The sequence below is a fragment of the Vespula vulgaris genome, chromosome 15 (assembly GCF_905475345.1).
Source record: "Vespula vulgaris chromosome 15, iyVesVulg1.1, whole genome shotgun sequence".
In the NCBI taxonomy this organism is placed as follows: Eukaryota; Metazoa; Arthropoda; class Insecta; order Hymenoptera; family Vespidae; genus Vespula; species Vespula vulgaris.
The window spans coordinates 227,496-240,783 of record NC_066600.1 but is presented as its reverse complement, the minus strand read 5'-3'; the positions used below and the strand labels follow the sequence as shown (position 1 = coordinate 240,783).

At 41.4% G+C, this 13,288-nt stretch overlaps 4 protein-coding genes across 7 annotated transcripts; 2 read left to right on the top strand and 2 right to left on the bottom strand.

Moving 5' to 3' along the window:
- Positions 1–1,074: 1,074 nt before the first annotated feature.
- LOC127069377 (potassium/sodium hyperpolarization-activated cyclic nucleotide-gated channel 1-like) lies at positions 1,075–3,475 on the bottom strand. The gene is made up of 7 exons (XM_051006341.1): positions 3,237–3,475; positions 2,942–3,163; positions 2,543–2,864; positions 2,245–2,437; positions 1,999–2,190; positions 1,676–1,899; positions 1,075–1,623 (listed from the first exon to the last, which is right to left on the bottom strand). The coding sequence occupies exons 1-7, from the start codon at positions 3,473–3,475 to the stop codon at positions 1,336–1,338; spliced, it is 1,680 nt and encodes a 559-aa protein (XP_050862298.1). The 3' UTR covers positions 1,075–1,335.
- A 165-nt stretch (positions 3,476–3,640) lies between these two features.
- LOC127069366 (two pore potassium channel protein sup-9) lies at positions 3,641–7,850 on the bottom strand. The gene is made up of 5 exons (XM_051006320.1): positions 7,335–7,850; positions 7,109–7,264; positions 6,667–7,010; positions 6,488–6,606; positions 3,641–6,395 (listed from the first exon to the last, which is right to left on the bottom strand). Exons 1-5 carry the CDS (start codon positions 7,459–7,461, stop codon positions 6,128–6,130), a joined length of 1,014 nt encoding a protein of 337 aa, XP_050862277.1. The 5' UTR covers positions 7,462–7,850; the 3' UTR covers positions 3,641–6,127.
- A 608-nt stretch (positions 7,851–8,458) lies between these two features.
- Positions 8,459–10,951, top strand: LOC127069365 (uncharacterized). 2 transcript variants are annotated; one of them, XM_051006318.1, is made up of 3 exons: positions 8,459–9,572; positions 9,651–10,026; positions 10,123–10,951. In XM_051006318.1, the coding sequence occupies exons 1-3, from the start codon at positions 9,326–9,328 to the stop codon at positions 10,472–10,474; spliced, it is 975 nt and encodes a 324-aa protein (XP_050862275.1). In that variant the 5' UTR covers positions 8,459–9,325; the 3' UTR covers positions 10,475–10,951. The 2 variants fall into 2 exon arrangements, with proteins under 2 accessions (XP_050862275.1, XP_050862274.1); XM_051006317.1 differs by having other exon boundaries at positions 9,651–10,951.
- Positions 10,952–10,960: 9 nt separating this feature from the next.
- Positions 10,961–13,037, top strand: LOC127069371 (uncharacterized protein DDB_G0283697-like). Of its 3 annotated transcripts, none has more exons than XM_051006330.1 (4): positions 10,961–11,107; positions 11,470–11,883; positions 12,206–12,572; positions 12,701–13,037. In XM_051006330.1, exons 2-4 carry the CDS (start codon positions 11,754–11,756, stop codon positions 12,942–12,944), a joined length of 741 nt encoding a protein of 246 aa, XP_050862287.1. In that variant the 5' UTR covers positions 10,961–11,107; positions 11,470–11,753; the 3' UTR covers positions 12,945–13,037. The 3 variants fall into 3 exon arrangements, with proteins under 3 accessions (XP_050862287.1, XP_050862286.1, XP_050862283.1); XM_051006329.1 differs by having other exon boundaries at positions 10,961–11,260; XM_051006326.1 differs by having other exon boundaries at positions 10,961–11,883.
- Positions 13,038–13,288: the final 251 nt, after the last annotated feature.

Genomic DNA, 13,288 nt, shown 5'->3' with positions numbered 1-13,288 from the left:
GTCTGATCGATAAAATCAAACTTCGTCGATAAGAAAAATGATACGAAGATGAAACGTAAAAGAGTTAAATAAGTACGTGAAAGGATAACGGTAAGACATTAACGCGTACACGCGCACAGTTATTAGTTCGTCTTTTAACGTAAGTAATTTATGATAGTATCGTGTGATTTACGTATCGTCGAGCGTGTAAAATTCATATCATACACACTCTTTTAATAGCATCGTTACGCATAAATGTACATAACTTTTACTCTCGGATTATAAATCTTTTATATAGATCTTTGAAGGACTCGATCCTCTTGTGTTTATTATTAAATCCGAAGGGAATGATCGTGATGTTACGTGTACTATTAATTTCAGCATTAGAAAGAACTTATTGTGCTTACGATAATAATCTGGAACATTCCTCGCATTTATTAACCATAAGACGAATAAATATATATATTTGGCGGATCATTATCATCATCGTCATCGCATACGTAAAGGTACACGCGCCTGCATGTATGTATTCTCTCGTCCGAGAAACTCTCTCTCTCTCTCTCTCTCTCTCTCTCTCTCTCTCTCTCCACCCCCCTCTCTTTCTGTCTGTTCGGATATAAATAATTCTAATCGGATATAAATTTATTGTTTCTATTCTTCCTAATAAAAACAAAGATCATCCTCTTATTTCTAAAACGTAATCCTGAGGCATTAGCGATAAAAAGAATCTCATCACGATCGACGCTACGGATTTCAATAAAATACAAAACAGCTTATCACCGATAGGGAAAATTTGCCAAAAAGTTAATTTATCGTTAAACGTATTGCTACTCGGAATACTATTGTCACGTGTAACGCTCCTTGATGATAACGATTATAAACTGAAAAGTAATCTTAGCTGATGATCGATATTCTGATTCTAAGAAAGAAAAAAGAAGAGAAAAAGATCACAAAGAGTAGACGTCAATCAACCAATGTGACTATTACAAACATTGTGTGGACAATAATACGACATAACGTAATATAGTATGATATAATATAATACGATATGATATAATAATAATAATAATAGTAATAGTAGTAGCAGTAGTAATAATGATGATAATGATGATGATAATAGTAATAATAATAATAATAATGATGATGATGACGATGACGACAACGATAATGGTGTTTAATATCCTTGAATACAAATACGAATATACGAGTGATCCTCTTTTTTATTTTTCGAACCAAGAAAAAAAGGCAGATCCTAGCGGGCAGTTTAAAAGAGCCTACCGTTTGATTTTACTTTATCATTATTATGTATAAGGACAAAAAATATTTTAGCAACGGACTCGTAATTATCGACGATACTCATGACGTCTTCGATCTTCTTCTTGCCTCGTCGTGCGCAAAGCTCGAACGCATTATGAATCTTTTATGGTGTTCCTCTATTATGGCAGTCCTTTCTATTCTTTCAGTGGCTATACGTTCGATCGAGGACAATAACTCAGAATGTACGGCAACGGATTTTCGAAAATCCTTCCTATCGAGACGATAAACTTCGGAAATATCTATAGCGATCACAGTCGCGACTCGTTTTTGATCAGACGCTAAAAGTGCTATTTCTCCAAAATGAGCGCCATCATGCAGATGGCATATCTAAATTTAGTTTTAACAGGTTGATCGTTAAATAGAATCATAGACACTTTACCTCTTTTCCAGTTGGCGTCAAAACGCTGACAGTTCCAATGGATAGAAAAAACATACAATCCCCTATGGAGCCAGCCCTTATAATAACGTCATTTCGCAAGTACAATTCAAATTTCAAATTCTTGATGATAGACTTTAGAATGTCCTGAGGTACATTTTTAAAGAGCGTCACATTCTCGACCAACCGCCGACAAGATTGCATAGCGATTTCATCTCGTAATCGTTCTAAAAATATCTCATTATAATCCTAATTCGAGCTTTGTTCTAATCTATGCAAATGATCAGTTCAAAAAATAGTACGGTGGAAAAACGTGAAAGAAGAACCTGAAAGAATGCTTTGGATGTTTCTTTCGCGAAAGAAATTTTCCTTAAAGCGATAATTGTAGTACTCCAAGAGCCGATTTTTTATTTGAAATGGCAATTGTTTTTGTCTCGCGTATGCCCCTATCTGATTAATTATTTCTTGATACTTACTTTTCGCTGCTTTGCTGTTTCTCTTTACCTGTAGAAACATAACTGACGTTAGAAAAAAATGAATAGGTTGCTGATAGATACACGATCGAAACTCACTTATGATGTAACACTCGATGAATCTGCCGAATATCATCAGTACGATATTTAATACGATGTGAACGTCGGTTTTCGGAGGGAAGACACCGTAACCGCTCGCTAAAAGATTTTCCAATACTATAAAGAAAGCGTGCTGGAATCTAAAGGCCAAACCTTCATTTTCTAGCCCTACCATCCAACAGTCTTGGCACTCCTTGGGAAGAGGGGGAGAGAGAGAGAGGAGAGGGAGAAAGGAAAAGGAAAGAGTCGATACGGTTCGACGTTCACAGTTCACAGATCATCGATTTCAACTGCTTACCGTTGATGGAATGTTGTAAAAATGCAACATCAATACGGGCAAGAGGTAACACAAACAGGAGAACCAAATAATCAAGTAAAATCCTAACGCGAGTGTAGTAGTCAATTGGTAATAAAAGTATTCTATCGCAAAATATTGATAAAAGTGAAAAATATAATCGTTTAGGGTTGGGTAACGTGTCAGTTTTAACAGGGGCAAAAGATTTATCAACGTGATCTCGTAAAAAGAACTATTCCCCGGAAGTTTTCGCCAGAACAAAGTGATGTGATCGTACGGCAAGGAAGAAATTATATCCACCAGAAGATATCCCTTTAAATATTTTCTAAAAAAATGAGTAGAGAAATAAATGCACGGTGATAATGAATAGATGCACGGAAATAAATGCGCGTTAAATCGTACTTGAATATTTTCAATAGGTTCAATTCTACGCGCATATTTTTCTTATCGTAATAACCGGTCATGCAAGTAACAATTATGTCCAACCAGCACATTATATAAATAAATAAATTCACTTTGTCCAAACGTAGCACCTCATAGTCCATAACGATGAACGATATCATAAACGGTATTGTAAAAAAAGCTATTGCATAAACGACCATCATTAAAGTTTCCCATAGAAATCTAGGATAGAATATCCGAGGATGTGAATCGACGCCAGGCAGATCAACTTGGCTAGGAAGTCTAGGAAGTTTACTTGAAATAACTAAAAGGATGTATGATCCAAAAATTCTTAAGACGACCGTATCTTCTTTTTTCAATATTTACTGCCGACATATTGTCAATGTATCGCATACATCTTGGTGTGCGTTTATCGATATTGAACCATTGGGAACATAATCTCTTGCACTCCGAAAAATAGGTAATATTTCTCCAATTCTCCAATGTCCTTAGCAATTCGCAAACGTGCGCTTCCCCTTCCATGGCCTCGGACATCTTGGCCACCGTGAAAAATTCTACGAAATCGTTTATTCTACGAAAGAATATCCTCGAGAAAAGGATCACGTTTCAGGGATTACGTTCAAAGAGGTTATCGAAAACATCGGAAGCATCATTCGATCTATCGACTTTCAAGCGATTCGTTCGATTAGAAAACGAAAATTCATGCGAGACCAAACGAGTCTCATGGAAAACGAACCATTCTCGTGAGACACGTCGGTAATCATTATTTATTATTAGACGTTCAACATTTTAAAAATATACGCATATGTAGCACTCTGCATGGACGTTTATAACTCCCGAGTAATTATTGCAGAATTATCAACGATACAAGAGAAACGTGTGACATCGTTATAAATTCTTTTTCTATACTTTCAGGCATTCGTTTTATTAACAATAGTTTCAATCGCACCGACTTAACTTTCCCCCGACTCGTTCTCGGTCGGGTTGTCGTCCTTGTACATCGTTGGTCGTTAATAGTAACAGAAGGATCTCTCCTCCTTTTCCGCACGAAAGTCCTCCATCTTCGATTTTCTCTTTATACGTGTTTATTCACCCTACGAGATTAAACTGCACGGAGCACGCAGTCTTAATTTTAAAGGAATCCGTTACAACGATATATTGTTCGTAACGAATTCATAAAAAAAGAAAAAAAATGGACGTAACGCGAAAATAATCGTTGTCGGTGTTACAAAGGAAGCGATAAAAAGATTTGCTCTGCAAGATCACTTATCAAAATTATTGATTGTAAATTGTTTATGTTTTATAGTTGTAAAAAAAAATGCCTTTATCACGTCGCCAAACGATTAGCAACGTAGAGAAAAGAAATAGGAAAAGATTTGCTGCGAAAAGTTGTTTATGAAAATCGTTGATAACAAGTGACTTTTCGTTAATAGCAAATCGCTTTAACCGATATCATCGTTGAATCATCGTTGTCGGTGTTACAAAGGAAATAGAAACAAAAAAAATCTGCTCTGTGAAATTATTCGTGCAAATTATTTATATGACGAATCGTTTTTGCAAATTGTTAGTAACAAGTTGTTTCGACGAATGGCTCTTAATATAAAACAGATTTGCTTCTAAGTGATCGTTACGAACGTGGAAAAAGGAATAGAAAAAGGTCTGCTACGAAACATGGTTTACGAAAATTGTTAATAACAAACGGCTTTTCGTTAATAACGAATCTCCTTGATCGTATCGTCGAATCATCGTTGTCGATGTTACAAAGGATGTTAAAAAGATCTGTTGCGCGAAATCATGCGTACGACAAATAATTCGTATGACAAATTGTTTATGCAAATTGTTGATGAAAAATTGCTTCGAACGTATCGTTGAACGTTCATTGTCATGACGTAGCAAAAGAAACGAAAAAAAAAATCTGCTCCGCGAAATTGTTTATGAAAATTGTTAATAACAAATTGTTTATAAGAGATTGTTTTTAGTAAAAATATGGCGAGAAAATAGTAAAAAATTTGCCCTTTAAAACGGTATTCGTTCGATGTCCCTACGACCTTTAGTTCCAGAGATATTGCATAAATGCTCTTTACGTCGATCCATTGACCTATATAATTTTCCTAAAACGGGCATTGACCCAGTGACCCACATAAGTTCTTGGAATTTACGCACGAAATTACGAGAGTCAGCTGTCGACGTAAACGGCCCGTACAGTACTACCACTACTACACCACCATTGCTACTACACTAGTTCGCTACGTTGAGCGCGGTTGGTTAATGAATTACGAATGGAAATCTTTCGAAGCCGATATCTTGGCAACGAAAAATCGTAGAGACTCGAAACCAAGACCGTTTTAAAGGGGAAAAAGTCTTCTTTCTATCTACGTATTCCATTAACATCGATATAATAAGATCGATTTCATTAACATCTTATATACAAACGCGCATTACGCGCGCATAGAATAAGCGTATCGTAAGTGCATGCCTCCGTGAATCTTTATAATCCAAACGAGATATTTTTTTAAGCATTAGCCGTTCTACGACGTGTACGCAATGGATAATGCGATAACGGTGTAAGTGTAATAAATATTTACGAAGACTTGACTTTGGACAACGCGAACATACGCTACAAACATACCGAAAATATCCTATAGGATGGAGATCCTTCGTACGCTATCAACGGCCACCGATGTTTAACTTGGTTCTCGTTTCTATTTAACAATTTTGTATCGCTGGGTCAGTCTTGCGGTATACTTAAGTTTACTATCGAGTTTAATTACAAATCGCATAGAAAAATACGATCTCCGAGCGAGCCAGTCCGTAGTGTACACGGAATATCCATTATATAGAATCGTACACGTAAAACGGGTTCATAGAAGGTTGATAAATATCGAATATCGGACCTTACTTCCAAGGCGATGCGCAACGGTTCACCCAAAAAAGTTCACGGATCTTCGAAGTAAGCCGAATCGCGAAATTCGCGTATAAAGGATTTCTACGAACGAGTCTTTCATTTCGGATCGGCCTCCTTCGAGATCATCGGTCCGTTGAATTATCTGTCCTTTGGCAGTGTTCCGTACTTGTCGTTTGCCTCATTCGTCTCTTCTTTCGTGTTCAAACATCGATACCGAGGAGTTCTCTGCTGTCGGCCTTGGAAAGCCGACGACGTAGACTACGACGACGAAACTCCTTCCATCAGACGGATGCGCGCTTAACGCGAAAGCTCGCCGTGGTCGAAGGTGGTCTGTAACCTTGATATCCCGTAGAATCCAACAATTCGGAATTGGCCGGTCCAAGACACGTACACGAACACACGCTGACGCAGTCGTCCGTATCGTGTACTATAGGCACGTGACTGGCCAAAAGTTTGCCGTTCACGGCAACTACCTCGCCGTCCAAGGTCAAGACGTGATCGGACGCCAATTGAAATTCGTTGTCTTCCCGACGCGTGTCGCCGGTATTCCTGGATAAAGAGAAAACAAGAGAGAAAGAGAGAGAGAGAGAGAGATTTGGTTTGTTTTCTCTTGAAAAGATAAACGATCAATTATTTTTTACATTGTCATGAAACGAAGAACGAGGAGATTTATGCTAGCGGCCACCACTGCCAGACCGAATAAAATGAACACCAGACTTAAGGCGACGTATCCCGGCTTGTTCGAAAGTGCTTGATCGTTCTGAAAAACGAAAGAAACGAATAACACGCTCGCCTCTTCGTTCGCGTTGATAAAATTTACCTGCAGAGCGACGTAATCCCCGAAACCGATGGTGGTTAACGTCACGAAACAATAATAGAAGCTATCGAAGTAACTCCAACCCTCGTAACGCGAAAACACTGCGGCACCGGTGGTAATTATTATACTGGATAACAATCCGGTGGCCAGCATCAGGTTCATCTCCGTGGCGTCGACCTTTTGACATCTCATGTAAATCTTTGCTCGTTTGATAACGACGGAGGCAAATTTGTTGAGACGCTCGCCGATGCTCTGAAACATCACCAGGCCAAGAGGAATGCCCACCATGGCGTACGCCATGCAAAAGGCCTTGCCGCCTATAGTGACCGGAGTGGAGTGTCCATAGCCTTGAAAAGCAAATAATCGATACGTGTATATATATATGGGCGTGTGCGCGTGTATTTAACACGACCCGACGATATCTTTGAATAAGGATATTGTTTACCGATCATAGCGAGAACAACCGTAGCAAAGTAGAAGGCACCAGCGAATTTCCATTGGGGACCCGCTTTGTGAGGCTTATTTTCGATTATTACGATCTCCACCATGCGATAATCCTCCTCGGTGATGTTGTACTTTTTCATCATGTTACGACGTATATCTGAGACGATGATCCGCTTGTAAAATCGTGATAAATCGAGAGAACGAATGTTAAGTCTTCGTCTACCTACCCGATAGAAACTCTCGACGTTTTCTTTCAGTATCCGATTCTAGTGCGTCGAACACCGCAGCACCGATCAAAAGGTAAATAAATGTACACACTACCAGCGACAGAGTCCTCACGTTCTGCCTCTTCATCTTTGTTAATCGATCGACGAAGCGAAGGCGACGATCCAGAAATATGAGAAATCTTGAGATATCTCTAACAAGAATACCTCTTTCGGTTTATCCGGATGTATCTAGTCACTCAACAGGGAAACGCATATAGCCCATTGAAAAGCACTCGACACTCCGTCATCGCGCTCCATCCGGAAGAACGGGAGGAACAGTAGTTCGTCGACATTTCGTTCGACGATTGTTCCTTTCGACGCAATTCTATTCCTTTGACATATTCGAAGAGTCGAACCTCGTGCGTGCACTCGTACGCGATCGCACAAGCCACGATGCGTTTCTCTTACTCCCAAGCCGGACGAAACTCGTCAAGTATTGATCGGTTCACAAGCGCGAGAATATAGATACTTGCTCTATAGAAACGAGAAACGCCTAGTGATTTCTCCAAAGATATAGGTGGCCAGTGGTAACGGCCGGCACTGTAAAGCCAAGTACCGCAGTAGTCGACGTCGGTCAAGAGTCAGCCACTTTCGAGTTTCGAGATAACTGTGGAAGATAATTTAGAAGACTACTGAATTCCTTACCGACGATCAATCACCTTACTTCGTCGCTCCGACGATTGTATCGATTAAACTTTTAATCGATCATATTTCAGATTTATTCGGTGCGCCGATCGTACATCGTTTTGGTCGATCCAACTTGCATATAAATATGAAAGATTTAGCGAACAACGCGAACGGTGACTCTTTCGACTCTTCGCTAGGTGACGCCAGAGGTACTACGAAAGTTACACGCTTTAATAATTTAGCTATGTCGTCGGAGAATCAAATAGTCTAACTCGTGCCGTTTCAACGCTAAAAATAAATTATTGTTTACCTATATATATATATATATATATATAAAGTTGAACGAGTTCTTATTTAATCAATAAGAAGAATTTTTTACGAATCAAATCGTATGCCTGCAGAGCTACGAATTATTTTCTATATCCACGTGTTTCACGTTTCATGTATCCTGTACGCTCTAAAGTTGCGTAAATAACAGCTTTAACGAGTAACAGTTATCTCGAAGAATCCTTCAGTGTTGACGTTATTATTATCGTCGATTGAAGTACGAAGGAGAAGTAATGTAACAGCTTTTCGCTTCGAAATGGCGAGATATTACCTCGGTTATCATATTTTCCAGGAGTCACAGCCTTTACCCTCTTTCGAGTTCAATAAAATCCGTATAATAAAATAAACGTAATGTTGCGAGGGGCAAGATCGTTCGTCCATAAAATCCATATTGCGATAGAAAGGACTCTTTTCTCTCCTTTTGCCTCGAACGACGATCGAAGAACGATAAATCTGCGACTCGGTGACCCGGAGAAAAGCGAGATCGCCGAAAGTTCGTCCTCGAAAACACCAGAGATTATAGTAACTGCACGGCAGCTCGTTAGCGTCCATAAGGGGAGAGAGAGAGAGAGAGGGAGGGAAGCGTTTCAAGTGGGAAACTTTCCTCAGAAGCTATGCCAACTACGATTTTGTTGGTATAACAACGGAAAGGAAATACGTCAGAGCATAACATAATGGCACCGTCGACGAAAAAACCAAAGGAACGTAAAGTCGCGGAACACGCTAAACGAAACCCTTACTCTCGTCAATGGTGCTGCAATTGTCACTGTACGGACGCTCGGTCACGTTTGCGAGAAGAGATCGACGTGCAAGAACTAATTTGGAAACTTTTAAATATTACGAAACATAACCAAGGTGATGCGAAACAATAGCACTATTTGAAGGATCGTTTAAAAGTTTAACTTAGCGGAGTATGCAAGCAAAGTCTACGATATATGTAGATTGTGATAATAGGGAGAGCAAAGGAGAGAGCAACGTGGCCGCTATCTCGAAGAAGAATGCAACGCGAGAGAAGCGAGCGTTATTTACGTATGTCCCCGTTCGAGAGCGTTTCGATATCGCGTGCTAGCTCGGAATCCGAAGCAGCCACTTTGGAGAATCTGAGAGAAGCGACGGATGCCGCGAGCAGCAATTCCTTCGTGGAAAGCATCGGGCCACGCTCGGTAGACGCTAGCAGAACTTTGTTAAACAAACGATCCATCCTCCAAGTCATTAACAATTACATCAAGGCTGGCATCGAGGAAGGTCTCGTATTCTTCGTTTTCTCGATCGTTGAGCCGGTCTAGCTCAATTCTTCTTATCGTCTAATCGACCGTGCCGCAGGTAAACGACAAGCAAAAATCTATATCCGCAAGGCACTCTGGTTCGGCGTGAAATCGGGATACCTGATTCCTGCAGACTCTCAGGGGCAAGTACTCAAGGTATCCCCCACGTTGGCCAATTCCACGAGAAGAATCGGCAGGGAGTTGCGAAGGGAAAGACTTCGAGCTCGTAAGCTCGACGACAACGGCCTCGAAACGGTTCAACGAAAGACCCGAAGGAACTCCTTCTCGCGATATACTAAAAAGTCTCGCGACGAATCCACCGACTCCGCGGTGTCTCGGCGAAACGTTCAAAAATCTAAACGTAAGAAAAACGTTGCTCGTCTCCCTAAGAGCGACAAGGATAAACCGGGGCGTCGGCCAAGGAAGGAAACGAGGTTTGTGCCCGACCAGATTATTCTAAGATCATACCCCGTCCGGACGTTTCCCTCCTCTTCGATAACGTCTCGCGTCTCGTTTTCGTTGCCCCTAAGGACGGGAAGAGTCGAGAAGAAACGAGCCGAGAGAAACGAGCCGAACGATCGATTCTCGAAGGAGTCCTTCAAGGAACGTCGGACGATTTCGAAATCAGCCTCGAAAGGGAACGTTCGAAACGATCTCGATCTCAACGACAGAAATTGTTCGGAGAACGAGGAAAAGCGTCAGAACAAACGAGAGCTCAAGGAGGTTCGTAGCGAATTCATGGGATGCCCGATCCCGAAGCATCGAACGTTCCTGCTGACGGATCGAGAAAGCGAGTCGAGGGACAAAGCCGAGGAAGGAGAAAAGAGAGGGAACAACGAGGATCAACTGGAGGATTCCGTTTTAAAGGGAAGCGAGGGATAAGAATTTCAAAGGGACGTAATAATCTTCTCGATGCCGCTAGACCACGACGACGCTTTGTCGACGAAAAGTGGACGCTTTCGATCCAATTTTTTATATTCGCTTTCAGTTTTATCGTTTTCTTTTATTTCTACTCGGAATCTAAATATATATATTTGACAACGCTTTCGACATTTCTCGCGTAGACACTTGCGACATTCCTATAGAAGCAAGTAAAACGAAGGGAGGCCGAGCCAAGTGCCGGACGAGACGTGCCGTTTCGATACGGCTACCTGCCATCGACGGTTGGATCGCCCTCGCGTCGCTTTTCGTTATCGCTTACTATACGTTCGGAAGTTGGCGATTTGTCTCGAACCATTTCTTCGTACGTCGAATGTCGAGGGAGAAAAAAGAAGGAAAAAAAAGAAAAATATGACAAGTCGGTCGACTTATCGCGGCTAGATCGGTCCTACACATCCCTCATTCCATCTTCTTCCGATCGTTCGAAAGTTCCTTATCAAACAAAATTACTGTCGCGTTTGGACTTGTAACGAATATAATCGAAAAAATACGAAAAAAATATCGAAGCACGAACACGAATTTTTGCTCCTGACCATCGAACCTCTTCTCGCACGGAATTTACGAGCGACCAGCGACGTACGTATTCCAAATTTCAACATTATTTTCCTTTAAGCGCTAATAAGATACGACGGAACGCCAACGAGATAACGTTACGCGTTAAACAACCAACCTACCTACGGTACGCGCGTTGTGTATAACGAGGTGGCATGCCAGTGACCCATATTTCAGGTAATAATTTATTCCTTAAGGTCAGTAGTCGGTGGCATCGATTCTTCTATATTACGTCCACCTCTCGTCGGCACACTCGTGTTCGGCTTTAGGTCTAAAAAGGAACGAAACGAAAAAAGAGATTCGCCTCGTCGCCAATATAGCCGCAAGAGAAGCTCGACGTTTCGCAATATTTCTCAACTCCACCGAATGATATTTATATTTTGAAGTTTTGCAGCAGCAGCAGCAGCAGCTCCAAATAAAAATTTCAGCGAAAAACAAAGCGTGGAAAAGAATTTGGCCGCCAGGAAGCTCGCCGTAAGCAAATTTTCGTCTTTCGTTGTCTCGTCTCTAAGAAAAGGAACAAGGAAGGAAAAGGAAAAAGTAAAAAAAAAAAAAGGAAAAACGGAGAAAGAAAGAGTCGAAGACTGAGAGAAACGAAGGAGAAAAAGAGGAGCGACCGAGGAAAGGAACGAAGGAAGCTATCGTCGGGCGTTGCTTCTATTAACGAAGAATGGGATACAGAAGCGGTAGAAAGAGCAGCAATGGTCGTTCCAAGTTACACGTCGCCAGACCACATCGTCGTAGCTCGAAGAATCGTGCTGGCTTGTCGTCCTGTGTGCACAAATGCGTGGGTAGCGAAGGTGAGCCTCTTGCAGAAACTTTCTTGCACCGAACATCGATCGAACGGTAATTAATTTTCGTCGACAGCGAATAGCCGCTTAAGAAAACAACGAGAAACGAAGAGAACTCGACGGTGACTCGTCGCTCTCTTCTCAATCTTTTTTTTTTTTTTTTTTATACTTTTTCCCTTTTTGTCTTTCTCGCTGAACGAGCTTTCCAACCGTTCCCGTAGAGTCTTTAAACTAACGACTTTAAAACCAGAGAGCTTTACCCTTCGGAAGCCAAGGTATCGATTGTCTTTCCTCGTGTAACTTTAACGCGGACATGTTGCTAAACTCTCAGGTTTACAAAAAATAAGAAATCACATAATGAAGGCCCTCGACTTTGGCATCGAATCCGGATATCTCGTACCAATGGACGCAACCTATAAGATGCTGCGCGTATCCTCCGATTTATTGGAAAAACGGCAAAGTCGAAGAACGGAGAAAAAGGACGAAGAGACGACGAAATACAGGAGGAAAGGGTCCAAGGATTCGTGGAAATTGCGTGAAAAAGAAAATAAAGAAGACGAGTCGGTGGACCGATCGACGAAGAAATTCGAGGAACGTCCGGTACAAGACGCGAGGTGCAGACGAAACAGTAGAAGAAATTATAGATCTCGAAGTCGATCCAGAAGAAATCAACGCAGATCTCGCAGGAGACGTAGGAGGTAAAAATCGTATCGTTTTGATCTAAATTTTCTACCTTTTCTCTCAAGTTTCTTTTCTCTCTTAACCGGATACTCGGCAACAACCGGTAGTAACGGTCGACAAGACCAAATCGATGTTTCGCATGCAGGTGCAGTTCGGAGAATCCCGAGGAGATGGGAGAAGACGAGGACGATTACGAGCCAAACAAAAACTCCGAAAAGAGGAACCCTCGTAACGAGCGTGCGAATAGCGGTTCGAGAAGTTCACGATCGAAAACGCAGGAAGACAAAACCGACGTCGGAAGATCCGACGACGTCTCGGACATTTCCCTCGACGAGGACGAAAGCGACGACGAGGGGGATAAGAAGGAGACCAACGCTATCAAATCTTAATTCAAATCGATGTGCGATAGCCGCGAACCACTTTCAAATTTCTTAGTATCGTCCACTTCTCCCAATGTTATTATTATCCGTATGACCAATATATCTATACAATTTTTAATCGTTATTCGAACGAAATCGTACGGACACGTACGTTACGCGGACACGAAAATCTCCTCCGATCCATCGCAATTACGATAATTATACGCGTATATCCTCGTTCTCCTCTCGTGGCATGACGCGTGACACGAGAGAGAAAGAGAGTACGTACCACTGTGACCTTCCCTTCCTTCGATTCCCACGACTCACAACTGCTTGACCTTGAAACAGAGAGCGAGCGAACGAGAAAGAGGGGA